Source organism: Zootoca vivipara, chromosome 4 (assembly GCF_963506605.1).
Source record: "Zootoca vivipara chromosome 4, rZooViv1.1, whole genome shotgun sequence".
NCBI classification, from domain to species: Eukaryota; Metazoa; Chordata; class Lepidosauria; order Squamata; family Lacertidae; genus Zootoca; species Zootoca vivipara.
This window is the reverse complement of record NC_083279.1, coordinates 57,758,783-57,786,041: the sequence shown is the minus strand read 5'-3', so window position 1 is coordinate 57,786,041 and position 27,259 is coordinate 57,758,783. Positions and strand designations below refer to the sequence as shown.

General features: G+C 40.5%; 1 protein-coding gene across 4 annotated transcripts in view; it reads right to left on the bottom strand.

Annotated features, from left to right (window-relative positions):
* Nucleotides 1-24,566, bottom strand: part of ROBO2 (roundabout guidance receptor 2) — a 417,793-nt gene extending 393,227 nt beyond the window's left edge. For all 4 annotated transcript variants that reach the window (XM_035115776.2, XM_035115781.2, XM_060273643.1 and 1 more), the window contains exon 1: nt 23,768-24,566. In XM_035115776.2, the coding sequence (XP_034971667.2) occupies nt 23,768-23,822 (55 nt within the window). In that variant the 5' untranslated portion in view covers nt 23,823-24,566. The remainder of the gene's footprint in view (nt 1-23,767) is intronic.
* Between the last annotated feature and the right edge of the window lie 2,693 nt (nt 24,567-27,259).

Sequence of the window (27,259 nt, the reverse complement as noted above, 5' to 3'; positions counted from 1 at the left end):
CTCCACACGAACAGTGAGTGGAAAACCTTGATTACCATGTGTGGTTTGCTTGTGGAAAACAAACATTAAGCTTGGAAAAACATGTTTGGAAAACATGACAAGCCAGAGTCTGGCTTTTTTTTATCTGAGGTGCCCCAAGAGAAGGAGAGATGAATCTTGAAAACATTTGAGAAGAATGCACCATTCAGCCTCTTATTGAAACTGAAGCACTAGCATGCAACTGTTTGTCATATCTATCTTACTCAAGAACACAGAGCTTTGACTGTAAAATGCACTGTGTGTGTGTGTGTGTGTGTGTGTGTGTGTGTGTGTGTGTGTGTACATTTTCTAACCACTAAAGCCTCTAAAAAGTGCTGCTCTTTTCAGCACACTGTTTTAGCTCGTAGAAAATCTCAAGCAGAAACCTAGTTGTCTATCAAGGCAAAATTTGTGGCTTCTTTTTCAGGGCATGTTTTTACTTTCAAGTGCTCACAGTTATCCAACTGGCTGATTCTAAGGCTCTCTAAAAGCAAGTATTTGTCCTGCAGCATACTGCTTAGATGAAAGAATACATCAGAAACTCAGCTATGCTTATGTTAGTCCTAGTCTACAGAATTAGGGCAGACCAGTGCAAACATCAGTCATGAATTTCAGGTGCAGTAAATATAACTCTCCAACAGTGTGTTCATGCACATGCACAAATCTTTTTTGCTCCCCCTTTCACCCCCTCAGGGAAGAACCTGCCTCTCATCATTAATGTGATTGCTACATCTTGGCCATAAAACAACATATTATTCAACTATATACAGTAGAGTATATACAGAACCTTATTAAAATGGTAGAAAGGGGGGTGGTTGTTAGTAGTAGCTCGGGATTGACATGCTTTAGGGATCAAGACAGGACTTCAAATAACTACGCAGCTGGATTTATGAAGAGAAATTTATTGCAAAACAAAGCCTAGTAAATTTCCTCTGTGCCAAAAGGAGTCACATGCTTGAAGAAAACTACATGGGTCTAACATAAGAGTCAACAGTAGCTAGTTCAGCTAGAGAGAGGTTGCTGTTTCCTGGCACAATTACAAATACTCAAGCAGAGGGAGACTAGGGGTGAGATTCCCCCCCCCCTCTGAAGTAACTTAATGAATGAAGTACTAATTAACATTATGGCATTGATAAATGGAGAGAGAGATTAGGGATGTACTCGATAGTGAGGCCTTCCCAGATGGACTGTCAAAGCCACATTAATTCCTATCTCATTGGAGCATCTGCTTCTCCCATAATCCACTGCCCCTTGGTACGAAGAACACAAACTGTTGTGACTCAATTCGATTTATATCAATCTAATTTCTTTTAATCCAATTTGTATTCCAATCTACTACCTTCTAATCACTTAAATCTTCAGCCTCCATCTGGTAAATTTTCTCTCAAAATTAACTGAGCAGATGCCTCTACAATTGTCTTCCACAGTCAGGCTAATCATGGCCTAGCAGTGGCCTACAGAACGTTCTCAATAGGAACGTGACTTCCACTGTTGCCCTTCTTGTTACAAACATGGCGATGCATGAAGGCCATTTTGTCCATCACTAATTGGCTAGCTGCATAATATTTCTTCAGAACAATAACTGAAAGTTAACATGATAGCAGCTCATTTGAAATATGAAAGGGTGCAGCAATAAAAACATTGGAGGACATATGCCCAACTTTATATTGTTTGTATAACTAAACTAGTTTCGGATCAATATTGATCAGTGTCAGCAAATATTTCCCCTAAAAATTGGTCTTTTATACCAGTAGTTCCCAAATATTTTAAACCCCTCTTGAAAACTGTCGGACCACTTAATGATTTTTCTGCCTGTTGTAGGAACTGTGCTATGCTATATGATTTTTAACTGTATTCTTATTGCTACTCTCTCTCTCATTCCCTTCCCCCCCCAACACTGTATTTTGCTTTATTGTGTTACAATTTGAATTCCATAGAATAAATTAAAATAGAAGAAACAAAAGAAGCAATAAAAATACAGTTAAAATGCTATGTCCTCCTGGTCCTGATTAACCCACAGGTTCAGGGTAATCTGTCAAATTACTCCCCTTTCAAGGCAGTGAGAAATAAAACAGTTTAAAATTTTAAATGTTTATATGTTACAATTAAAATCTAAAATAATGACAATAATGCCTCAAACTTTGGGTGAAAGTATAAAACACAGAGCGTGAATCCACATTCATGGCTCATCACATAACAGTCATTTTCAATATTCTGTAATATGCAACCTGCAGTAGCAAATTGTTCCAGAAGAAAATCAATTGTATTATGTTATAATACAATTGTATCACTTATACAGGGAACAGATAATCAAGTAATACACAGAAATGAATATTGTAAAAGCAACTTGCAAAATATATTCAGGGGAACAGACCAAACACCTAACAAATGAGGGTTAGCTGCAAGGTTTTGGAGAAAACTATACTTAGGTTTGATTATATAAAGTTCTGCATTTAAATAGAGAGGAGAATCAGGAAAAGCCAACCCAATCTTCAATATGTTTTACAATTTAGGCAACTATTATATAACTAGTGGACACATTATATCTCTATTCTGTCACACTGCTGTGATATGACAGTACTTGAATAACCTAGCAAATGTTCCATATCCTCTCTTATTCCAATATTGTACAAATAAGTTTTTAATTAAAAAACAACTAATCTAATCACTTATAACTTGATCTGATTTCTCTATACATATTACTATATTATCAGTTGTATGTTCCCTAACATAAGTTCAATATTTCAAGTTCTTAGCTTTAAGGGGTGAACACTTTCTAACACACAGCAGAATTGTACATGTTTCCAAGGCAAGGGCTTTCACCCTACACTGTGCAAATGGAATTGCACTCATGCAATGTGGTTTTCCCTTCTTAGCGTCTCCCCACGAAGTCCCCCACCTGAAAAAAATTCTCCAGAGAGCTGCAGGTGAAAGGAAAGGGAAGTTCAGTTATGCAAGTGGAATTCTGCATAAGCAGAACAGCAGCATTGACTACAACTCTATGACTTCATTTTCTGGTTCTTTCTGTAATATTGTTGAAACTTTCACTGCAATGCCACTGAATGTACATTTTTACTCACATGGAAAAGAGCCATACACAACATTCCACAAAGGGAGACACACACAAATGTCTCCAATCCATACAATCACAATATCCATGCTGAATATTTCAGATTACTCAGCACTTCACATGATTCCTATGAGCATTTACATGTGCTTATCTCTCTTTTGCAAAGTTGGAATAGTACAGTTGCATCAAGCCCTTTCTTTTTATATAAAAAAGAACCCTTGCTTATCCTATGCATTTGAAAACTTATTTTATGATTAACCATTTTCAAGCCACAATAAACACGGTTTTTTTAACACATCATGCCCTCGTGGTAATGATAAATCCCTAAGGTAATGTGCTGAAAGGAGAATAACATTTTTTTTAGCAACTGAATGCCTGTTTTTTCTTCCTTCCTTCCTTCTTTCGCATCGAGAGTTGTCAAATGCTTGTGGGCTTTCCTCAATCACCACTTGCTCTGTGTCCCTGCAATGACAGGTGGTCTAGATTTTTCACTTAGAAAATCTGGTCACCCTATGTTTGTAACACCTCTCTACTTAGTGTCATCTGTGAATTTAATTAGCATGCAGTTTACCCACTTGTGGAGATTATTAATGAAGATGTTATATAAAACAGAGCCCAAACAAAATCTCTATATCAAACCAACTGACATCTTTCTCCAAATGTGTATATTGCTGCCTATCACTACCCTCTATTTATAGCTTTCCACCAGCTACTTATCAGTCCATGTGATAATGCACAATTTGCATTAATTATTCAAGTGTATTTTTGTGGTACATTGCATCAAGTTGTGAGAGGAACAATACCTAGTTTATCCATGCCCCTTTAAAAAAATTACAGCCTAGCCTAACTTCTCAGATTTTGCCCCATTAAATCTTTCCCTTCTTGATTATTTATGTCCACCAATTATTTTCCAGCAGAAATTGCAATGTAGTCAACCTCATTGGTGAGCAAGGGTATGAATACCCACATCACCACACCAGGTATTTGTAGTGAAACCACTCAGGGGGGATCTAGCAAAGAATGGTGGAATTGTTAGATGAATGGAGATGGGGATAGGTTTAATATACTTAACAGTTGTCCAAATGGATTTTGAAATGAAGCATGAGGAACAGAAGGCAAAAGCTTAGGGGAAATGGAAAATAGATGCTTTTTTTTTTACTCATTAAATGAGATAGTGCAGACCAGAGATAAAGGGTACCATTTTCCTCTTTCCCTATCAAACAAGTATATATGCCTTAAATACTCACCTTCACCAAGGGTCACTTCACACATTACAATTTTTTTATTTTATTTTTTACATAGATTCTCAGTGTTGGTAATGCATAGCACATCAGTACTCCAGTCTATGTAGGCAGTGTGTAAAACACTTTTCTCATACTTAACAGAATTATAACAAACATTATTTTTTCCTCTTTGTTCTAAACTTGTAATGTGCAAAGCTACCCTCAAATTATACACGTCATAGAATTAAACTCATTAACCCCATATGTCCCAAGTCAATCACTGAAATTATCTGAGAGCAGTATTAGTAGTCTCCCAAGGACTAGAAGCATAATTCCTGTCAATGAGGAATCATGCCTTCAGCATAGTGGGGCCAACTTCTTCCCATTAGAAATCAGGCTGGAACCATCCCTACTAAGTTTCAGACAACAGGTCAAAATGCTGTTGTAATGTTTGAATTTCTGGTGTTTTAATCTACATCGTAGGGACCCAGGTGGCGCTGTGGTTAAACCACTGAGCCTAGGGCTTGCTGATCAGAAGGTTGGCGGTTCGAATCCCTGTGACAGGGTGAGCTCCCGTTGCTTGGTCCCAGCTCCTGCCAACCTAGCAGTTCGAAAGCACATCAAAATGCAAGTAGATAAATAGGAACCGCTACAGCGGGAAGGTAAACGGTGTTTCCATGTGCTGCTCTGGTTTGCCAGAAGCGGCTTTGTCATGCTGGCCACATGACCTGGAAGCAATACGCCGGCTCCCTCGGCCAATAATGCGAGATGAGCGCGCAACCCCAGAGTCGGTCATGGCTGGACCTAATGGTCAGGGGTCCCTTTACCTTTAATCTACATCGTAAAACCACCAATCGTGGCTGAACAATGCAGCCCACAAATTAGTTTCGTATCTGACCCTGCCAGGAGCAGTCAGAGCAGTCTGGCCTCCCAGCAGCAGGGTTAGTGGCACTTACCAAGAGGGAAGGGCAGAAGCAAGACAGTGGGAAGGTTGGTGTTTTGCAGGTGCATTGGGAGCACTGGACTGGCTCCACCAATGTGCCCACAAGCACTGACTTCCTCACACTTTACCCCTCCAAGTAAACATCAGCAACTCCACTGCTCCACAGGCAAGGTGTGCAGTGGTGCCCTCCTCAGTCCCAGATCCAATACTATCTGAAAATCTATTAGAGCTACAGTACTGTTCTGCATGCATATGCATAGTTAAAATAATTTAACATAATTTAGTTGGGTCTTCAGCCTAATTTGCAGAGATATTGTAAACTACAACATTACAATTTTACATTTTTTTCTATTTTGCAGTAAGCTTGATCCAATAACATATGTGTACAGACACCTGTCATCATATCTACACGATCTATACATCTATTGGATGCTGCCACTGCTGAAGAAACAGCCAGACAGTAACTTCAGAGTGACAACCGAAAACATTAATGCACTGAAAAATAAGGAAAACATTAAAAACTTCATAAGCAGCAGTCCATTTTTCTTATCCTTTTTTACGATGTCTTCATTAGTAACTCCTCTGGGTAAAGTTAATCCCTTTTAGCTTTTTAGGGCTTAGCACAGATTCCGTTCTCTATGCTTGCCAATATGTTCTACAGGTCATACAGTAGCTGACAGTAAGGGATATGATTTTATTAAATCTTTGTGCTTATAAATAACTACAACAAAATTAAGTATAGCTGACAGTTCAAACAATTCAAAAAGTAGACTGTTTATATCTTATTGGTAATACCAATATTAGCAGAAATTGTTGGAAACTTTGTAACGGCTGAAATTTCCTTGCATGAAACTGTGTCCACAACACATTATTACATTTTATCTTTAATATAGTTTGTTTGCACATCAGTTCCCTAAAGTTGCTTGCTACGGTAGTGAGCATCAGCTCCCTTCCTCTAGGAGGATCAGTTGAAATAGGTATCCGGACAAACAGCATAAATTTTCTAGGATACCATTAATAACCGATTCTTTGATTAGTTTGCAATGGCATGCAAAAAAACAACAACCCTATTCTGTACTAAGGCTGTGTGATAAATTGCAATACAGTTGCGCCATACAGTTGAATACCAGTAATGAAATAACATTGTGATAAGTGTTTGAGACTTGACAGTGTCCCAAGGGGTAGCTCAGCTGAACAGATACTTTACAGAAAATTTGCAGGCACCTGTCTCCTGATTTGTTGCTCTCTTCCTTGGCAGGAGCTGGGACCGAGCATGGGAGCTCACCCCGTCGCAGGGATTCGAACCTCCTACCTTCTGATCAGCAAGCCCTAGGCTCTGTGGTTTAACCCACAGCGCCACCTGCGGCCCTTGCAGGTGCTGATAAGTCACTGTAATTAGATGTGTCAGCAATTGTGAATGATATATAATGTGCAGTATGTACCTTACTCTGTCCCCTGGTGGGTGGGTGGTGATTATAGACACTATGTAAGATGTACCGTATGTATGTATGTAAGACGAGATGGTTGGACAGTGTTCTCGAAGCTACCAACATGAGTCTGACCAAACTGCAGGAGGCAGTGGAAGACAGGAGTGCCTGGCGTGCTCTGGTCCATGGGGTCATGAAGAGTCGGACACGACTAAACGACTGAACAACGAACAAGATGTACCGTATGTTAGAGGAGTTTTGTTATTAAACCTTGCAAAGATCTCTTAGCATCTCTTCAGTGATTCCATCTGTGTGGTCTACTCTGCACACACTCTGTGGCATGTTTCAAATGCCCAATAGCAACTTGACTAGTAAATCACTTAAACTACTCTTAAATTAGTTGAAAATATGTTACATATATTATACAGAAGTTTATTATTTTTTATTAAATCTACTACTTATTTGCATTTTAAGGCCCTAGCTGCAGGGAGCCTGGTCAAGGCCTTCCGATGCTGCAGGGAAGCGCAGCACACCCGCTGCCAGCGAAGGGAGGTACAGCAAAACCCTCTGCTGCTGCGGGGAAGCATGGTGCACCCTCCACCACCACAGGGAGGTACCACAAGACCTCTGCTGCCATGGCAAGGCCCAGCAAGGCCCTCCACTGCCACTATATCAACAACAACAACAAAACCGTTTATTGTGAGGACCATGCCTGTACACAAATATCAACACAACAATAATTAAAAATGTTAAAATTCATTACATACTATCCCAACAAAACCTTCATCCCACAAAACAGAAAGAGAAGGAAAACAAGCAACGAGTTAAACAGACGATGAAGGGCTCTTTACTTTATCATCCATAAATCTTTTCCTGGCTTTCATGGCCTTCATCACAAAGACCGCTACCACATGGGTAATTCATGGGTTAGCATCAACTAACAAAAATTTTCCTCTATCTTCCGGATTGATTATAGAGTTGGGTACAGTTTGTAGCATCGCGTCTCTAAAGCCCGAATAAATGGGGCAATAGAGGAGGTCATGTATAAGATCCTCTTTAATTTCCATGAAGCAAGGGCATAAACAGTGTTCTGCTGGAATTTTTGTAAATCTACCAGTCAGGTATGCAGTTGGCAATGTTTGAAACCAGGCCATTGTGAAAACTCTACGAAGGGTGGGATCATTGATATCCACCAGGTAGTTGGCACAGATTTTGACTGCCTTTACTCGGGGGAACCAGTAGGCAAACCCAGAATTTTTTATCTTCGTGGTGTCTAAAAAGGCGTCTTTTTCAAAGATCCATTCCCGAACTTTATCAGGGCTCCACAGTTTGAGAGTATTAAACTCGGGTAGATTGTATCTGGATACAATATCTAATAGGTTTTGACGCCAAGTAGTATTATGTTGTAAAGATACAAAGGCTTGTTTAGCCAATAAGGTGTTTGAGGCATCTGCGAGGTTGATGAAAAAACGCAGAAATCTTAAGTGGGCCCTGGCAGACACAGAAGGTAATCCTACTTCCACTCTTAAGAAGGCTGCCGGAGTACCCTGAGGGAGGCCTAGAATTCTTCTGAGATAAAATTTTTGGAAGATTTCAAGCCGTTCTAGCAGCTTCTGATTCCATCCCCAGAGTTCTACCCCATATAGCATCTGGGGAATCACTTTTCCAACAAAAGCTTTTAGTGCTGGGATCACCAGTTGCCCTCCCCTTGAATAAAAAAAGCTGAGCAGAGCACCGATTGTCCTACGTGTTAGAAGGGTTACAGCCTTGAAGTGGGCAAGCCAGCTAGATGTAGCTTGGAAAGTGATATCAAGATATTTTAAACAAGGACACTGTTCAATTATGTGTTCATCTAAAGACCATCTAAATGTGTGGCGAGCTCTAGTAAACACCACAATTTTGGTTTTGCCATAATTTATCTTTAGTTTTGGGAACAATAAGCTGCGAGCCCCTCCAGCATGCTGTGTAGACCCCTTCGAGTAAGTGCCATGACAGCCATGTCATCAGCATATAACAATATATTCAGGTGTTTGCCTTCCAGGGCAGGAGCTGATGACTTGTACTTCGCCATATGCTGAACAACGTCATTTATATAAAAGTTAAAGAGGAATGGCGCTAACAAACAACCCTGTTTAACCCCTTTCCCCAGTGGCAGTGGGTCAGTATAGTTGCCTGACAACCCAGTTCTGATTTTAACTGTGGTATCTGTATGTAACTCTCTAAGTATTTTGAGAAGTCGTCTATCAATATCTGTTTGATATAGTTTTTGCCATAATTTGTCCCTACAAATTGAGTCAAAAGCGGATGTAAGGTCTACAAAAGCCACAAAAAGTTTGCTCTTATGTACCTTTGTATACTTATCTATCATTGTCTGTAGTACCAAACAATGACCTATTGTGCTATGGCCCTTTCTGAACCCTGCCTGTTCCGGATTAAACAAGTTAGAGTGGTCAGCCCAGTCAACCAATTTATTTAGCAGGTAACGAGTATAAAGTTTATACGCGATGTCCAGGAGACTTATGGGGCAATAGCTTGACGGGTCTTGGGGGTCTCCCTTCTGATAGATGGGGGCTACCAAACTCAGTTTCCAGTTTTCTGGGATTTTGCATGTATCATTTATTACCGTAAAAAGTTGGGCCAAAATAGCAGCCCACCACTGGACATTTAGTTTAAAAACCTCCGGAGGAATCATATCCTCACCGGGAGCTTTGCCATTCTTGAGTGTTTTAATTAGCTGTAAACATTCTGATTCGGTAACAGGATCCCAGCCCATTAATAGATCGTTTTTAAGAGGAGGAAACTGGCTCGGTTTAACAATGTTTGGAGCTGTATATAGCCGGGGGAAATGTTGGTACCATAAGTTAGATGAAATACTGTTGATTACAATTTTCCCTTTGGGTGAAACTCCCTGAGCAATTATTTCCCAGAATTTTTTGTCCCACAATTTGATCGCTTTGTCAAGTGCCTCCCATTGTTCCTTCCTGTAGAGGGATTTCTTAAATTTTAGAGTATTTTTATAATGAGAACGCCACCTGTGCAAGTTTACCATGGAGGACAGAGTCCCTTCCTGTTTTACCTTATTTTATAATTTCCTAAGCAAGGATCTTAGATTCCTGCAGTCTTTGTCGAACCAGGCCCTTGAATTGTTTCGTTGTTTGGGAGGATTGGAGTTCGTGAGTAGTGGGAAGAGCGACTCAGACCCGCTGGAATGTTGAAAAGGGGTCAGAATTAGATAAAATACACTGGTCTCTCAAGGCCAGTAAATCTGATGAATGCAAGTGTTGTTTGATTTTAGATTCCAGATCACTGTTCCATTTACGCCTACGGAGGGCCAGAATTGGAGGTAGGTCTGCACAGTGATGGTGTTGCGGATCCTCCAAACCAAGGGGAATTTGTGAGATTGCTATAGGAAGATGGTCACTCTCAATTCTATTGAAAATCCTGAAGTCCTGTGACCTCTCCAAAACTTTTGGGGAGACCAGGATATAATCAATAACGCTCACACCTCTAGGCCCAAGAAAAGAAAAGAAACCCCCTGACCTGTCCATATAGGTACCATGCAATTATACAAATTATGTTTGAAGGCAGTTTCCACTAATGTAATGCCTGCCTTATTCAAGACCTTATCATCAGAGGACCAGGGAATAAACCAGCACTGCCACTATATATTTTGATATCTTGCAATATTGTGATATTTAGCTGGTGATATATCGTGATGTTGAAAATCAGATATTGCCTAGCCCCACTCTGCACAATGGTAGCAGATGACTTTGAAAAAGTGACTCTGTAGTCATACCTCGGTTTAAGTACGCCTTGATTTGAGTATTTTCAGTTTAAGTACTCCATGGACCTGTCTGGTACAGATTAATCCACTTTCCATTACTTTCAATGGGAAAGTTTGCTTCAGGTTAAGTACGGACTTCCGGAACCAATTACACTCATACCTCGGGTTAAAAGTACGCTTCAAGTTGAGTACTCCGCGGACTTGTCTGGAACAAATTAATCCACTTTCCATTACTTTCAATGGGAAAGTTCACTTCAGGTTAAGTACGCTCCAGGTTAAGTACAGACTTCCTAAACCAATTGTGTTTGTAAACCGAGGTACCACTGTACAAAGGTAGCAGGTGACTTTGAGAAAGTGGAGGAGAATGCTCTCATTTAATCTACGTTCCTTATCACACTCCAACAGCAACATCTCAATGGATAACAGATATCTATATATTTTGAACAAATCACATGAATCTTACTCAGACTTGATACAAAAACCCACCATCACTCCAGCAAAGTTAAACATTGCACATATTTTAAATGTTTTTAAGGTACAAGCAGTATATCACTCAACCACTATGCCTGAATACATTTGCTAAAAAAGATTTATGCAGTTATCATGATCCATTTATCCAGTCACCTCCCCACCCCAAATACAGTAGTGGCTGCATGGAAGGGTCTTGTATGAAACCATGTGGATTAGGCAAGCAGAAAGAACTTCCTAGGCACAAGGAACGAAGTGGCAAATGAAAGGGCAGTAGGATTCACAAATGACCAATTTCAGTCACAACTGTGTTTCATACACATATATGTCTACAAACGTTTAATAGATTTGTGCATATACATCTAGTACTGTCTAGATATACACTGTAAAACAACAAAACATACTGTAATTGAAGCCAGACACTGGAATAAGGGGGGGAAGACACAAGGTGAACTAGGGCCACATTATATTAAAGAAAAGAACAAACTTATTTAGCTACAACAGATGGACATGGATGGCGGGGATGTATTCTAACCCTCCATCAGCAACTAAGGAAAATATAACAGGGAAAGTTATCTCTTCCCAGAAAAAGGGTGATATGCATTATTGTGCTTTGAAGAAGTAATGACGAAGCAAGAAGTGACAAGAACCAGATTGCCTTCTGGGAAAAACCACTGACATTATTCAAAAACATTCAACCTAGTCCTCAAATTCAACAAACAATAACAAACGCTTAACTAATTAATATGCATTTTATATTCTGAATTCTCACAAACATCAAATACCCATGATTAAATCTTAATATAACTGTCACTGTTGCTTTTTAAAATGCTGGTGAATATTTGAACTTTGAAGTTCAGTGAAAAGGTACTATCTAAAAGTGTTATTTCTTTTTATCTACCTTAACATATTATAAAACAAGAGTATAAACTTCATATGAGCACCTTTAACATTATTTATAATATGAGAAAAATGGATCATTACTAAGTATAGACAAACAAGGTTTTCTTCATAGACCTGCCAATGATCTTAACCCTGACCTGGAGAGACCATCTTCCTCAGCAATAAGCAATAGTCTCAATGCCAACTCTGTCCTAAGAGAATGCCAATTATGCCAAGTTTGCAAAAACAGATGTATGGTGATTTTTGAGATATAGACTGCTTTACACCAGGGACAAAGCTAAACCCATTCATCTCAATTTACTTACAACCTAAGGTTTAATTTGAACTGTGGCCTTCAAGGTGAAAGGCCAGTTCTTTAATCTAATCATCTCCCCATGTGCATTATTTATAATAAACACAAACCTCTCTCTTCTGCATACAAAATCATTTTTCCTACAAAGTATATATTTTTTCTCTTTATAAAGCATAGATTTCATAGCAATATTTTATATAAAATAAATTTTACTGCTGTTTACTAAGCACTTTAACATTCTGTAAAGACAGGCTATCACTGAACTAAGAAAACCTAATCAATAGTATGCATAATGACAATTGACTAAAATTCCTCAAGATAGGCATCTACTGCTTGTTTACAAATAGTTTAATAATAATTGGCTTCATCAGATTAAAAAAGAAGCTCAGAAGCTTATTGAAGTTCAGGAGCTCAATGGCATAAATGCAATATGGAAAAGCTCATGAATAAGGACATTTGAATTTTAAAAAGGGTAAGATTACTATAAGATTAGACTATTATCAACTTGGTTTTGCCACAAGCTTCACAATAATTCTGATGAACTTTAGCACTAAAAGAAAAAAACCAGAACACTGGAGCAGTTTTGAGCCAGAAAGTACCAGATCACTAGGATGCCTCCTTTATCGTCAAATGATTCAGCTGTCAATTTATAGCTGGCATTCTAACTCATAAAATTATTTGGCTTTCACTTCTCTCATATACATGTTTTTCGTCGCACAGAAATATCAGAGCAGGTTACCACTCAAATTAACAATTACAGTTACTAAAAACATCAAAAGTGGCACTATATGCTACTCAAAGTCTGAAAGAATAACCAAGTGTTCAGATGGCACCTAAAATTTAAGAGCAGGTACCAACATTATCACAGGGGGTGCAATGTCCAAAACTGGGGCACTACAACCAAGAAGGTTCTTCCCTGTGCAAATAAAGTCTTCCCAGGTAGATCCTAATAAATGAGCTATTCTTTCAGGAATCCTGACCCCAAGGTGTATATGGCTTCTTAAGCCATTAAAGGTAGCTAAAGTGGGCTTGTAGGCAATTGGAGCAGTTTTGTGTGTGGTAGGCCAGGACAGAAAAAAGGTAAGGACAGCATGATAAAGATGTACAGGCATACCTTGGAAGTCAAAAGGAATCCATTCCTGAAGTCTTTTTGACTTCCAAAATTTTCGAAAACCAAATCACAGCTTCTGACTGGCTGCAGGAAGCTCCTGCAGACAATCAGAAGTTGTGGAAGCCCCATCAGATGTTCAGGTTCCAAAAGAACATTCACAAACCGGAACAATCACTTCTGGGTTTGAGGTGTTTGGGAGCCTAAATGTACGAGTTGCAAGGTGTTCGACAACCAAGGTACAACTGTATAAGAATATGAATGGTGTGAAGAATGTGTTATGGGGAGTTTGGCAGATTCATAATAAGGAGACAATGCAGTTGCTTTAGCACAGATGTAACATGCTTCTATTTGCTCCCTTAATCAGATGGGCTACTACACTTTGAACTAACTGAATTTCAGACCACTCTTATAGGTTGCTATGAATAACCTTGCAGATAACAAAATTCTGCATCCACATATTAACTTTTCATACGCTAGTTTAATGGTCAGTATTGGGCAATTTAACTGTAATCTCTGAACAGCACTAAAATGTAGCGCACAGCAAAACGTTTTCAAACAATCTTCATAAGGCAGTGGATTGTTTGAGTGCCTTGGATGGATGATGGACAACAAACAAGCTCAATCAGGCCTGTTCTGAATGTGGTTATGCTTCCCCAGAAAATCAGTTTATAAACCAAATTCTGCTTCATTCTCAGGTAGTGGATGTGGCTAAAAGGGCCTTTTTCAGTAACCAGTAATATACTACTGCGTCTTTCCTGTACAGACTCATTACTGGACTATGGAACTTATGGTTGATACTGCCTGCCTTCCATTTGCATTTTATAGTATTATTTTTAAACTGCTATTTCAGTTTTCAAAATGCTGTGACATTTTAAACTGCTCCCGATGCTATGGTTTGGATAGGAAATAGGAAACAAGTAATGTTTCTTAAAATCCTTAAATAAATGAAGTTTCAGAGGAGAAAAGAAGAGGAGGGGAGTGAAAAGAGAAAAGCTTTAGAATAAAGCAGTTTGGGTGGGAAACAAGGGGAACTATTCACAGAAAACTAATGCCCTTTCCTATTCCATTTAAATCCACAATTGCAGTGCTATTATTTGCAACCAGAATCTAAGCTGAAAACTGGCAGAACCAGACCTTTCGCCTTGTCCCTTTTTCTTGGTAAAAACAGAAGGTATTAATCACTCTGGTTTAAAGACAGTTGACTAAAGCTATTCTTTAAGTCATGCACTGTCACTAATGTGGCCAATGAATAACTCTCTACACTTTGTTGTTGTTGTTACTCTGAGTGGACTGTCAACGGCACATTTTTCCCTTTCCATGAATGGCTTTTAAGAGATGATGAAAAGAAGCACTATCAGTAAAAACAAAAGTTTCAGGAAGAAAAAGTGGGAACAAAGTGGACATATTGGAGACAACTCGTGATTCATGGCTCATACTGTGCTATTTCTCTCTTCAACTCAATATGCTCTTTGGTTTTACTGAAGGATAAGAGGAGGCCAGACCATTGCACTTCTCCTAGCAACTAATATCACTTAGGAAAAAAGGCATGTTGTCTGCTAAAATGGTAACAGAAGAATTTGGGGTCATACAAAGCCAGATACATGTTCCTAGTGCATTTGATCTTAAAACTGGTTGTCAAAATGTATTCAGGAAACAGCAAATGATTAGTCAAAATGATTCATTTTAACCAAAGATATGTTTCAATATACAGTACTGTATTGGACTTTTTTCTTTTGAGGCAGTACTCTGGCAAATTCCATTATTATGTTAAAATACTTTGCCCTGAATATTTCTACATATGTACACAGAAATGCAGGAGAATTTCAAAGAGTTTTAAAGCTAATCTAATTGTGCACGGGTTGTTTGGAAACAAAGTCTAAAAACACTTGGATTGTTTCTTCTTTGGGATGAATTTTTTAAAACTGGCTGATCTTATTAAATCCGTTTCACAATTTGGTACTCATAATGATAAAACAAGTTCACATGAAAGAGCAAAGCAGATAACCGTAACTCTACAGTTCATATGCTCACTTAAATAGACACATAATAGCAGATCCCAACATTTTGAATTTTTTCAAAATCCAGTTGGAGAACATTACAGAAAGGCTAGTTATGAAAAGATTGCAATTGTTGTCCACAATATTTCCCCAACATTAAGACAAATGAAAACATATGTATTATATAACTAAATTGTTAATAATATCCTGCAGATGCACAGAGAAAACTATCCTAAAAGTATTGAACTGAAGAGCATGCAGAAATCAATTTCATCTACTTTTGCTTTGGCACTTATACATGAAACCAGAAGCTCAAGGAAAAAATGCAGCTAGTTTTAAAACACATCAGTGTACACTATTTATGGCATGTGACTGCACTGATCCCGCACGTGTCATGATCTGCACTATCAAGGGCCTGTAATCACGGGTCACCAAACTAGGGAAAAGGTGCTAGCACATGAACACACCAAGGAATAGTCTGAGAATGTACACAAGCAGGGCTTAGACTTAAATCATTTTGTCTAAAACATGGAACATTTGATAGAGAGCAACCAATCTGGAAGCAGGTATAAAATCAGTTACCGGTACTTGCATCTATTATTTTCACTTTAGATTTAATTTGCACAAAGCAGTTTTCACACACACATAGTGGCTCTTGAAAGATGAGACTCTTGGAAAACAAGTTAATGATTGTCTGAATATCTATGATTATAGAGCAGATACCAGTAAAATATATCTCATAACTGGTTCTTGACTCTTGACACTTACACAGCAGCAGGAAAGCAGATCTGGTTCTTTCCATAAAGGTTTGCCTCCAGCCCACCAGAACAAGATGTTATCTGACGCATGCTATGTGACATTTTAGTTTTAAAAGGTTAATTTCCGCCATGAAGTTTCTCCTGTAATCAATGACAAATGACTAAATAGTGCACTACAGAGATTACTGTCCCTTGCTGCTGACCATTAATTGTTTGTCTCGGTCCTCAGTAGCACAATTATGACAAGCAGTTCACTGGAAATCTACACCTTTAGTGCCAGGTAAGCAGCTGTGTATACAATGCATGATTATTATTTTAACTTTTGTTTCAAACTGATAGAGCAATAGGTACATAGGATAAGTCATTAGCAGTGAGAGTTCAATAAGACTGTTTTTCATGCTCATAGTTTTGATTTATACTGGCAACTGTTGAGTTGTTTATAAAATTCTTTTAAATATAGGTTTTTGTGTGTTTGTATGTGTTTTATTTTGCCCCTGAGTAACCACCCCCCGAAAAACACTGGGCATTAATAAATAATAAATAAAAAGCTATATTTATTGCATTTATATTCCACCTTTCCCTCCAAGGAGCTCAAGGCGGCATATCTCCCTCTCCTTGTTTAATCCCCACAATAACCATGTGAGGCAGTTAGGCTGAGAGGCAGTGACTGAAGAACACCCAGTTGAGAGCTTCATGGCAGAGTACGACTAAGTCTCCTGGGACTTAGTCCGACACTCCGATCACTACACAACACAGTATCTCACTTATCACCATCTGCTAAAGTAGACAGAAAAGTTGCATTGAAAAGAACCACAAATCTGTAGATCAGGGGGTGGCAAACTAAGGCTCGCGGGCCGGATCTGGGCCAATTGCCTCTGGATCCGGCCTGCGAATGGTTCTGCAATCGCTGCTTGAGTCACTTCTTGCAACAAAATTCCCATGCACATCATTCTCAAGCCTCTCTCCTACACATGCTAAATGTAGTCATTAGTAGTCTGAGGCAGACAGTGGTACTCTAGAAGCAGGTAATTCCGGTAACTTATTATTATTATTATTATTATTATTATTAATTATTATTATTTATACCCCGCCCATCTGGCAGGGTTTCCCAAGCCACTCAGGGTGGCTCCCAACAGAATACTAAAAACACGATACAACATCAAACATTAAAAACTTCCCTAAACAGTTTATTTCCTTGACATCTGGTGGGAGGGCATTCCACAGGGTGGGCACCACTACCAAGAAGGCCCTCTGCCTGGTTCCCTGTAACCTCACTTCTCACAGTGATGGAACCGCCAGAAGGCCCTCGGAGATGGACCTCTGTGTCCGGGCTATACGATGGGGATGGAGACACTCCTTCAGGTATACTGAGCTGAGGCTGTTTAGGGCTTTAAAGGTCAGCACCAACACTTTGAATTGTGCTTGGAAACGTACTGGAAGCCAGTCTGCAAAAGATGTGACCTTAACAAATTGGAGAACTAGATATATGGTTGCCCCCTTTAAGGAGCAGTGTGCAGAACAATTCTCGGCAACTGGGAATTTGATGGGGCTTTCATGTGAGAATTTGAAGACAGCTGCTCAGTTTCACTTTCCTTTGGAGGGACAGTTTTAGTCTTATCCATGGGAGGGCCTGTTCCAACAATATGGTTGCCTTATTACACTGGAAACCTATGTGCATATTACCCAAATGCAGGGTAAAACAGAGTACAGACCTGGGCGAGGGAAGAGACCCATCTGGTGTCTTTTCATTGCAACATCATGCTCTTTTCCTGGAATGTTTACTACATCAGAATCATAGAATCACAGAGTTGGAAGGGACACAAGGGTCATCTAGTCCAACCCCTTGCAGGAATCTCAGCTAAAGCATCCATGACAGATGGCCATCCAACCTCTGCTTAGAAACCTCCGATGGAGAGATTATAAGGGCAATAAATAAATAATCAAATTCAGCCTAGACAAAACCAAAGCAAAAAGCAAAATGCCCTTCTTAGTAGCAGGTTTTCAAAAAGAGAGAGAACATATTGTAATGTGTGTAGCACTTTAAGTCCAAATACTATTCCTTTGAGAGCCCTTTGTTTAGTTTATTTTAAGCACCTGATGCAAAGGGAACACACAAGTGCTAACATGTTTGCCACAGCTTCAGCGATGCAGCATCAAGTATGCTCTGTTCATAAAGAAGATTGAAAAACAGTCTCAAAGACCGTTTTCACATTTCAATTCTGTACTTGATGACTGTATTTACTACTTCCTTTAAAATAACACAAAACCTTTCCTCTTTAACCTGAAGTAATAAAATTAGTACTTGTATTGCTAAGGGCTGCTTTGTACAGACTATTTACACAGTTGCTTGTGAAGTGCAGCACAAATTTGTGTTGGGAGGGGGGTTGTGTTTTTGTTTTTACAAGTATATCTTGTTGGTTCTCTGGCTTGTATTCTTTTAGCAAAATAAATGTAAATGTCCCACTTAAGAACATGTACATGATTGATTTTCATTACACAGAGTGTGGGCTGGCTTTGAAACAGCTAGGATGGGCCATCTTGCCTGCACAGAAAAGTTTCTCACAAAACACTGCTGCTCTTTCTGAGACATACCAGTAGTTGCCCAATTTACTCTTAATTAGCCGTTTTCTAGTTGGGCTAAATGTATTCCAGGTAGCTGTAAAAATGGGTTAGGGAACAGAAGCAATGGCTCCAAAGGTTCATCTTCAGACCAGTGTCCCTGAGCAAATGCTCAGTTGCCCAATACATGGCCTAGCTTTAAAAGCAGCATCAAGAACATATGCTGTAAAAGTTAAGAGATGGGGGATATAGCTGTTTGTCAAACCTTAGAAGAAGTCTCACCCTCATTGTATTGGTGCCTTTGAAATACAAAAGGAACCTTTATCATTAAGAGAACATTAGGTATAAATATTGTTTGTAATGATTTAAAAAAAAAAACAACCCATGAAACCTGAATTTCATCTAATGCTAACTCACATGTATGTGGAATGGGATTTTTGCCTGAACAAATAACATGCAGTGTTTAATTTTTGAAAAGTATGAACACCATCTGCTTCCCACAGAATGAAACAGAGATTCCCACAAACATGCAGAAACTAGCTCCAAAAGCTAGCCTGCTGGCAGGAAATCATGACTATAATTTCTAAATAGCCAGCCAACCAAGGCATTGACTTTTTTTCATAATTGTTATAAGGGGTGGGAACCCAGGTGACAATCAAAGGCAGACCAGTCCTTCCAACAGCAGTAAGACAACAAAAGGCCTTATTTCAGACCAAAGAGGCAGAATGGGCACTACTGAATACATCACATCTCTTATAATCATAGAGTTGGAAGAGACCCTGAGGATCATCTAGTCCAACTCCATAATACATCATTATCCGTTTGCAATTAATATTTGCATAGCAACGTGGAATGTTAAGAAATAGACAAAATGAATCAAGCTTCGGTTTGGATGTTTGTTTTTGTTATTTAAGCTAGCCAACTCAGTTGCAGGAAAATCCTGCACTCAAGTAAATCTTACAACAAGTAATACAAATTATACTTTTGATCAACGGTCTCTTTCAAAATTATCATTAAAAAACTCTAGCTTTCTTTACAAGAACCATCAGATCTCCCAGTCCAACCCTAAACATGTTGATCCCAACCATGTTGATTCAGGGCCAATCTAAATGACACATTAGCTATATGTACAGTGGAACTCCTACTTACCACCATAATCTGTTCTGGTGGCATGTCCTTTAGGCAAAATGGGTCACTGGTAGAAGCGCCGTTGTGTGCATGTGCAGACGGCGGCAGCCACTTCTGCATGTGCACGAATCGCGTCAAACCCGGTACAGTATTTACTTCCGGGTTTGCTGCGGTCGTGACTTAGAAGGGGAAGAAATGGAGGCAGTGAGAGATTTTACTTTCTTGGGCTCCGTGATCACTGCAGATGGTGACAACAGTCACGAAATTAAAAGACACCTGCTTCTTGGGAGAAAAGCGATGACAAACCTAGACAGCATCTTAAAAAGCAGAGACATCACCTTGCCAACAAAGGTATAGTTAAGCTATGATTTTTCCAGTAGTGATGTATGGAAGTGAGAGCTGGACCATAAAGAAGGCTGACCGCCAAAGAATTGATGCTTTTGAATTATGGTGATGGAGGAGAATCTTGAGAGTCCCATGGACTGCAAGAAGATCAAACCTATCCATTCTGAAGGAAATCAGCCCTGAGTGCTCACTGGAAGGACAGATCCTGAAGCTGAGGCTCCAATAATTTAGCCACCTCGTGAGAAGAGAAGACTCCCTGGAAAAGCCCCTGATGTTAGGAAAGATGGAGGGCACAAGGAGAAAGGGACGACAGAGGGCGAGATTTTTGAACAGTGTTCTCAAAGCTACTAACATGAGTTTGACCAAACTGCGAGAGGCAGTGGAAGACAGGAGTGTCTGGCATGCTCTGGTCCATGGGGTCACGAAGAGTTGGACACGACTAAACGACTAAACACCTAAATAAGTGGTTCCTACCACAGGATGTGGTGATTACCACCAATTTGGATAGTTTTAAAGGTGGATTAGACAAATTCTTGAAGGATAGCAGTCCTGATGCCTCTGAATACTGAGGAACAGTGGGAAAGGGCTAATGACCTCACCTTTCTGGTTGGACACTGTGAGAAACAGGCTTCTGAATTAAATGGGCATTGTGTCTGATCCAGAGGCCCACCCTTCTTACAAAATAGTCAAAGAAAGAAGCTAATGAACAAAAATTACTTTTTCAACCATTACTTCAGCTGGGTGTGCGATATGACAAGAGCCCTTTTTAACTTTCAGAACTGGTAAAAAGACTGGTATCAAGGTAGAATGCTGGGAAGATTGGAATTACAGTTATTACATACCGGTAGATGGTAAAGGATGTGATCTGAACTGCCATAAATCCACATTCACAACACAAATGGCACATTTTGTTCCATTTTCATTGAACTCTAAAATTTCATGATACTAGGAAGGCAGAAGAACTAAGACAATTCGGGGGGCTCTGGGGCGGGGGAGAGGGGGGAGGGGACAAATCCAATTATAAAATGGACCACCTTCGACTGTCTACTTTCATGGGACTCTCTCGTGGCAGGAGGGGGCCCGTGGAGGGGAGGTTGGAAGACGGGGGATAATATGTTATGTATACTTTGTTTTTTTTAATGTGTAAAATCAATAAAAATTATTATTAAAAAAAGAACTAAGATAATTCACCATCTGAATCTGCATCATACCACCATGTAATATCACCTGTAGGCCACTCATGTTTCTCTGGGTACTCATAGATAGGCACAGAGTATATCTTCCTGACATATCTGAAACACTCATGGTTTGCTTTTCTCTGACTGCATTCATATCCAAAAGATACAAAAATCATAATGATGTAAAGGGAGAGCTCTCAGAAGCTCAAAGCCTTAGCTTGTGAGTGAGGGATGACCTATTTTTAAGGAGGAAAAAAACAGCTGGTTTGGGTTTCAACAAAGGGTCTTTCTTCCTCTTGCTGTTTTATTCACAATACAGGAAAAAATAAAACTTATGTTAAAGCAGTTTAGGGTCATTTCACATATTATACTCAGTGGGAAAGATACGGTAGCTTAGTATATTGTATGGTGGGCAAACCATGATGGACTCAGGTTTGCTACTGAGTGTACCTTTGGCAGCTTCCCTCATATGTATGATACATGCCTGCAAACGTGACATTAGCTTTTCCAATATTTTAAGAAAAGGGTAACATGTGAAGCTGCCTTTAATGGCATCCTGTTGGTGTTATGGGGCAACTTTCATTTCTGTGTTTCTGGGAAGACAGAGACATCAGTAAGCTAATGTAAAATACAATAGACTTCCAAGATACAGATCTACATTTTATGTTTCAGAAGAACAGCAACAACTATTGACTGCAATTCTATGTACAGGATTGCATCTACTGAGATTATCATAGTCTAGTCAAAACCTTCACATAAAGTGCTTATGTGCTATGTTTGCTCGTAGACTTACCTTGTAAAAGAATGATTTTCTTTTTTAAAGATTCAAGTTGTGTTCTCCATGGAAGAAAACTTGAATAAATTATGCCTTGCTCCTGTCCTTCTAGCAAGCTGGTTAATTGCATTTGTTTCCTATATCTCCAAACAGCCTGGTACATTAATTACATTCTGTAACACCAGGCTCCTGTGATTCACTCTGTCACTTCCACTGAGCACTTTAATTGTATTCCTTCTAGCTACCTACAATTTTAAACACTGGCTAATAACTACATTTCTGCAGCCTGATGCTTTCAGGTTTTATGTACATTTCCAACATGACTTATGTGAACCACAATGCTTTGTAAAAAAAAACAAAAAAAAACTGCAGGGCACATTATGCGAGACACTCATTATACAACTTGTGAACGAAAACTTACATATCCTCAATTCTCAGCTTTTAGCAAGGTTCTCTGTTGCCTCCTGTGTTGCTAAGGGTGTGGTGGGAGGGAGGGAGAGAGGGAGGGATGGGTAGCACACAACTGCCTGCAATAATTGTAGGTAATACAATATCACTCTATGTTTACAAGAGTGGCCTCTCGTTGATATGGATACCAGGTTTTTAGCACCAGCTTCCTGCTGGAACTAAGTTTAGTCCCAGATCCTGCCCAGATCCAGCATCAACCAGTAAATTAAGCTAGAGTCCAAACCCCGCCCCCAAAGACACCTCTGTAAAAATATAATGCCAAACCTCCAAATTAAGACAATAGCCAAAGAGATTTGGTACCATTTCAAGCTTCCCCACCACCAATGCTCACATAAAGACTCAGCATGACTGTCCATCATGTAAACAGTTTGTGCACACAAAATACTATGATGTATGTTGCACATCTGAGGTAAAACACATATATTCATAGCCATCAGTGTCCCTACTCTGTTAAAATTATACCTTCTAACCACAGACAGTACAAACATTGTTCCTTTGATTTTTCTCAATTTCCTCCATTTCAAACACTGAATCAACAATGTGTTCTGAGCTCTTAAATATCAACATGAAATTCCCTGCAACATGCTTCTGGGTTTAATGACAATGTCTTGGTTTTACTTTAGGGAGGGCTAAGCAACCTGAACAAAAGACAAACCCCTATACAAGGGAGACTGCCTTTACAGAAGGGGAGACACCTACAGCACCTGTTCAAATTCCCCATTGTCTTTAAGCAGTGGGAGCCTAGCTTCTCCCTGTGGCAGAAGCTGGCTGTGAAATTCTGCTGTACTGGGAGGCTTCCAGAGACACGACCCTCTTTCACACTCCCTACTTTGTATACTTTCCACCTGACACATCTCACAGGCATAGTTATTTCACACCATTTAGAGCATTCCACACATTACTGCATTTTTCTGCGTGCATTGCTTACAAATGGAGCAGCGAGAACCTCATGGTGCTAAATTTCCCATTCACCTCTCTTGAATCAGAAGCACAATTACTCCCATTTAATCAGTCGATTTTCCACCTAAAAAGTTCACCATGGGGTAAAAACAGCAGCAACAGAAATCTGTTGGTGCGTCGAGATTTACCAGTGCAGCTGATTTCAATCTCCTCCCCCACACACACACACTTTACAGCTTATGTTAACTATTTTCCTACTAAGTTAGCTAAGATTTGCTTTATTAATAGCATGCATGTTCATATCCATCGCTTCCTTCCATCGTTCCATAGCCCATGCATATTATACAGGATTTCGAGCCCCAAAATCCAAGCGTGCTCTGCTCCAAAGAAATGACAGTAAAACACAACACTTTAACTTACCATCAACTTGAAAAGAGACAAATCCAAGCAGCAGGAGTGGCGTCAGCAGCCCCATTTTAACATATTCAAAGGCAATCCAATTCCAGGGAGAGAGAGAGAAAAATAGGGGGGGGGGGAGTAATGTAGTCCCAAAAGTTGAGATTCTCCTACAACCTAAGGATACGTGGAAGGAGCCTGGAGAGCAGCGGCGAGAAAGAGGCTTGAATGGGACACTTTGAGCTCCATGCAGATTAGCAGCGCGAGGGGGAAAGCGAGGGAGAGCTGGCTCCGCTTCCGAAATTCCCACCAATCCAGCGGAGGCAGAGGAATTGTTCAAGTGTGGCTAAGACTCTCCATTGCAATCCAGAGCCCGGGGATTTCTTCGGCAGACGAGAGAGACTTTGAAAGCAGATACGATTCCTAGAAAGTGCGTCCCCTCCCGCCGCCACCACCTCGCTCAAAGTTCTCGGCGCTCTGAGGAAAAGGCGGGGAAGGAGGGAGCGAAATCATGGGCTTGGCTTAACTCTTCTGCTTCTCATTTTCTTCCTCTTCCTCTTCCCCCCCAACCTCCTCAAAATCACTTCAAGCTGCGGAGTTGTTTCCCTTAACTTCCATAAGAGGGACGCCTGAGCAACATCTTGGCGCGCGAGCTGCTTAAACCCCCGCTTCCCTCTCCATCAAAAATAAAATAAAAAGGCAACCCAGCCCCAACCCCTACCCTCAGCGGGAAGAAACTGCTTGAGGAGAATAAACTCCCAACGTGCCGCTGGGGCTGGAGGAAAGAGCGGGTGGCGGTGGTGGGCACGGTTGTTGCTGCTGGCTGAGGCTGCCGCCGCTGCCGTGTAAACGCGCGCAGTGGTGAGCTGGGGGCGGGGGGGTGTTGCTCCCACTGTGGAAGGAGTCGAGCAAGGCGGGAAGCGGCAGGCGCGGTGGGGTGCGCGCGCGCGCGAGGGAGAGGAGGGGAGAGAGCGCAGCACCCTCCTGCTGGAGCTCGCCCGGGCGGCCTCCCACAGCCTGGGCTCGTTCTGCTCGTTCTGCTGCTGCTCTTCCTAGAACAAACACGGAGGGGGGGGGGAGGAGAACCAGAATTGGAAGAGCTGGGGTGTGGATTAAAGCACTGTAAAGCACCACACCCACTCTCACGTCCCCCTCAGGGTTCGCGGTGGGAGGGCGGGGGGGGGGAGAGAACGCGAGGCAGCTGAAGGATTGAAGAGAAGAAGAAGCGCAGAGCAGCGTTGTTTCTCTCCCCCCCCCACCGCCCATCCCATTTCTCTCCCAAGCCCCCTTTTCCCTCTTTACTGTTGGCTATAGGTAACATTAACATGATTGCTTCTCACTGCTTCTCATTTAATGGGCAGGTAATTTTCTCGACGAGCGATTTCATGGAAGTCTCTTCCCTAATTATTCAGTCTTCCTCGTCTCTTCTCTCTCTCTCTCTCACACAGGGAGCCCTTTGGAAGAAGACGGCAATTTCAACCTCTTCTTCTCACTTAGCTTTCATGTGCTGGTGCTTTCTTAAAAAGGGAGGTGCAGGACTCAACTGTACATAGAAGGCAACCTTGTTGCCTAATTCCAGGTGTGTAGTGATACGCAGCTGCTGCTTAGTAGGGAGAGAACTATGACATTCTGCACATGTTCAAAGACCCCTTCTCCTGGATTATGGCATAATATTTGTAGTTGCTTAAAGCCCGCCCAGCCACTCAGGAAGGCCACAGATGGCTAACAAAAAAAAGGTACCATGTTAAAAACAAGAGTTTAAAACAGGCATCCCCAAACTTCGACCCTCCAGATGTTTTGGACTATAATCCCCATCTTCCCTGACCACTGGTCCTCGTAGCTAGGGATCATGGGAGTTGTAGGCCAAAACATCTGGAGGGCCGCAGTTTGGGGATGCCTGGTTTAAAACTTTTAAAAGGAAAATGCAGGCAAGTCAGCATTGCCTTATGCTAATACAAGTTACAGTATACTTATTTACTCTCACAAGTTCCAGTGTATATAGTCAGACCTACTCCTGAGTAAGTGTGCATTCTAATACAAGGTTGCATTTAGATTCCAGAGCTGGGCTCTGTAGATATGACAGGTGTACAACCAATTTATGCAACCCTCCTTCCAGTATAAGGATGCCACATTGTGGCTGCCTGGAACGTGTTTATATATGCAGATGCCATATACCATATATGTGCACATATCATATGCAAGATTAAAGACACAATTCTATTCATCTTTTTCTGGGGAATAAGGCTCACTGAACACAGTGAGACACTTCTGAGTAAGCATGAGTAGGACAGAGCTATCAGCTCAGTGCTTATTTGCACTGCCCTTGTGCACTGTGGCTTTCAAAATTGAGTTGACTTAATTATGTATACATATACACAGGTTATATGTATGTGTTTATCAACAATGGGATTTCGTAGGATACCACTGTGGTAAGGGGGGGAAGCCCCCCCCCTGTAATTTCTTTTCCATGGTGACCACCCTATCCCACCTTGCTACCCGACAAAGCTTATGGCATTCCCAAACTAGTTCGAAATGTGCATTCTACCAAGAATGCAAATTGAGCAGAATTCTAGTTTCTGCATCTGTGAAAGCAATGATGTGATCTACTCTGCACATTCAGAAGAGTGCATGCATGGAATTGACATAGAAGAGCCATTCACAAGCTCTTCAAGCAACTCTCTTGCATGCACATTGACTGTGGTTGCAGCCCTTTCTTCATGTTTACGGAATGGTAAGCTAACCTGAGCAGGATGAGCCCTTCTTCTGTGTAAGCATGTTTTGCATTGTCCATAAATTAGCTGTAGTAAATTGGGGTCAACCATAAGCATTTGTTTTGTTCTCTCTTTCCCTGACTTTTCATTTTTCGTGTTTTGACTAAAACAAAACACAAAACACAACACAGAATATCACATCAGTATTTTATAAACAACTCCATGCTCTTCATTTCAACCTTAAGCTCTTAAAAAGAACACCTTTACCACCTTCTTTCTAAACTGTTGAAGCCCTTACAATGTATACAATCCATGAAGAAGATAGAATTTGTGGGGTCTCTCATGAGGTAAAAAGGATGTCTACAGCAAGAGCTGTGGAGAAAGAGTTTTCCCTTTTCAGTTCAGCTAGGAGGAATATTCTGTGTGTAGGGGTGTTGGGGAGAAAGCATAACAAGGGAAGACAAATGAGACTGCACAGACAAGAATAAGCATAAAGAGGATGATCAGGTAGAGGAATAAGCTGCATCAAAGGTGTATGTCTGAATATTTGCAATATCTTTAGTGTATAAAGTGCAGCTGAGGCCGTGAGTAATCACAAGAGTAGCTACTAGCTATTTGATGTTAGCACTGATGATTAGACAGGGGGTTAGAGGAATATACAGAGGCCTGTAAGCCAAAAGCAATGTTAGATGGTGAATCTTTAGTTCCCCCTACTGGAATATAACAGGAAACAGCTGTTCTTGGTTTGTTATATACCGGTAGCTATTTTTTTGTGTTTTGTTAAGACCACTTGCTCTGAACTTTC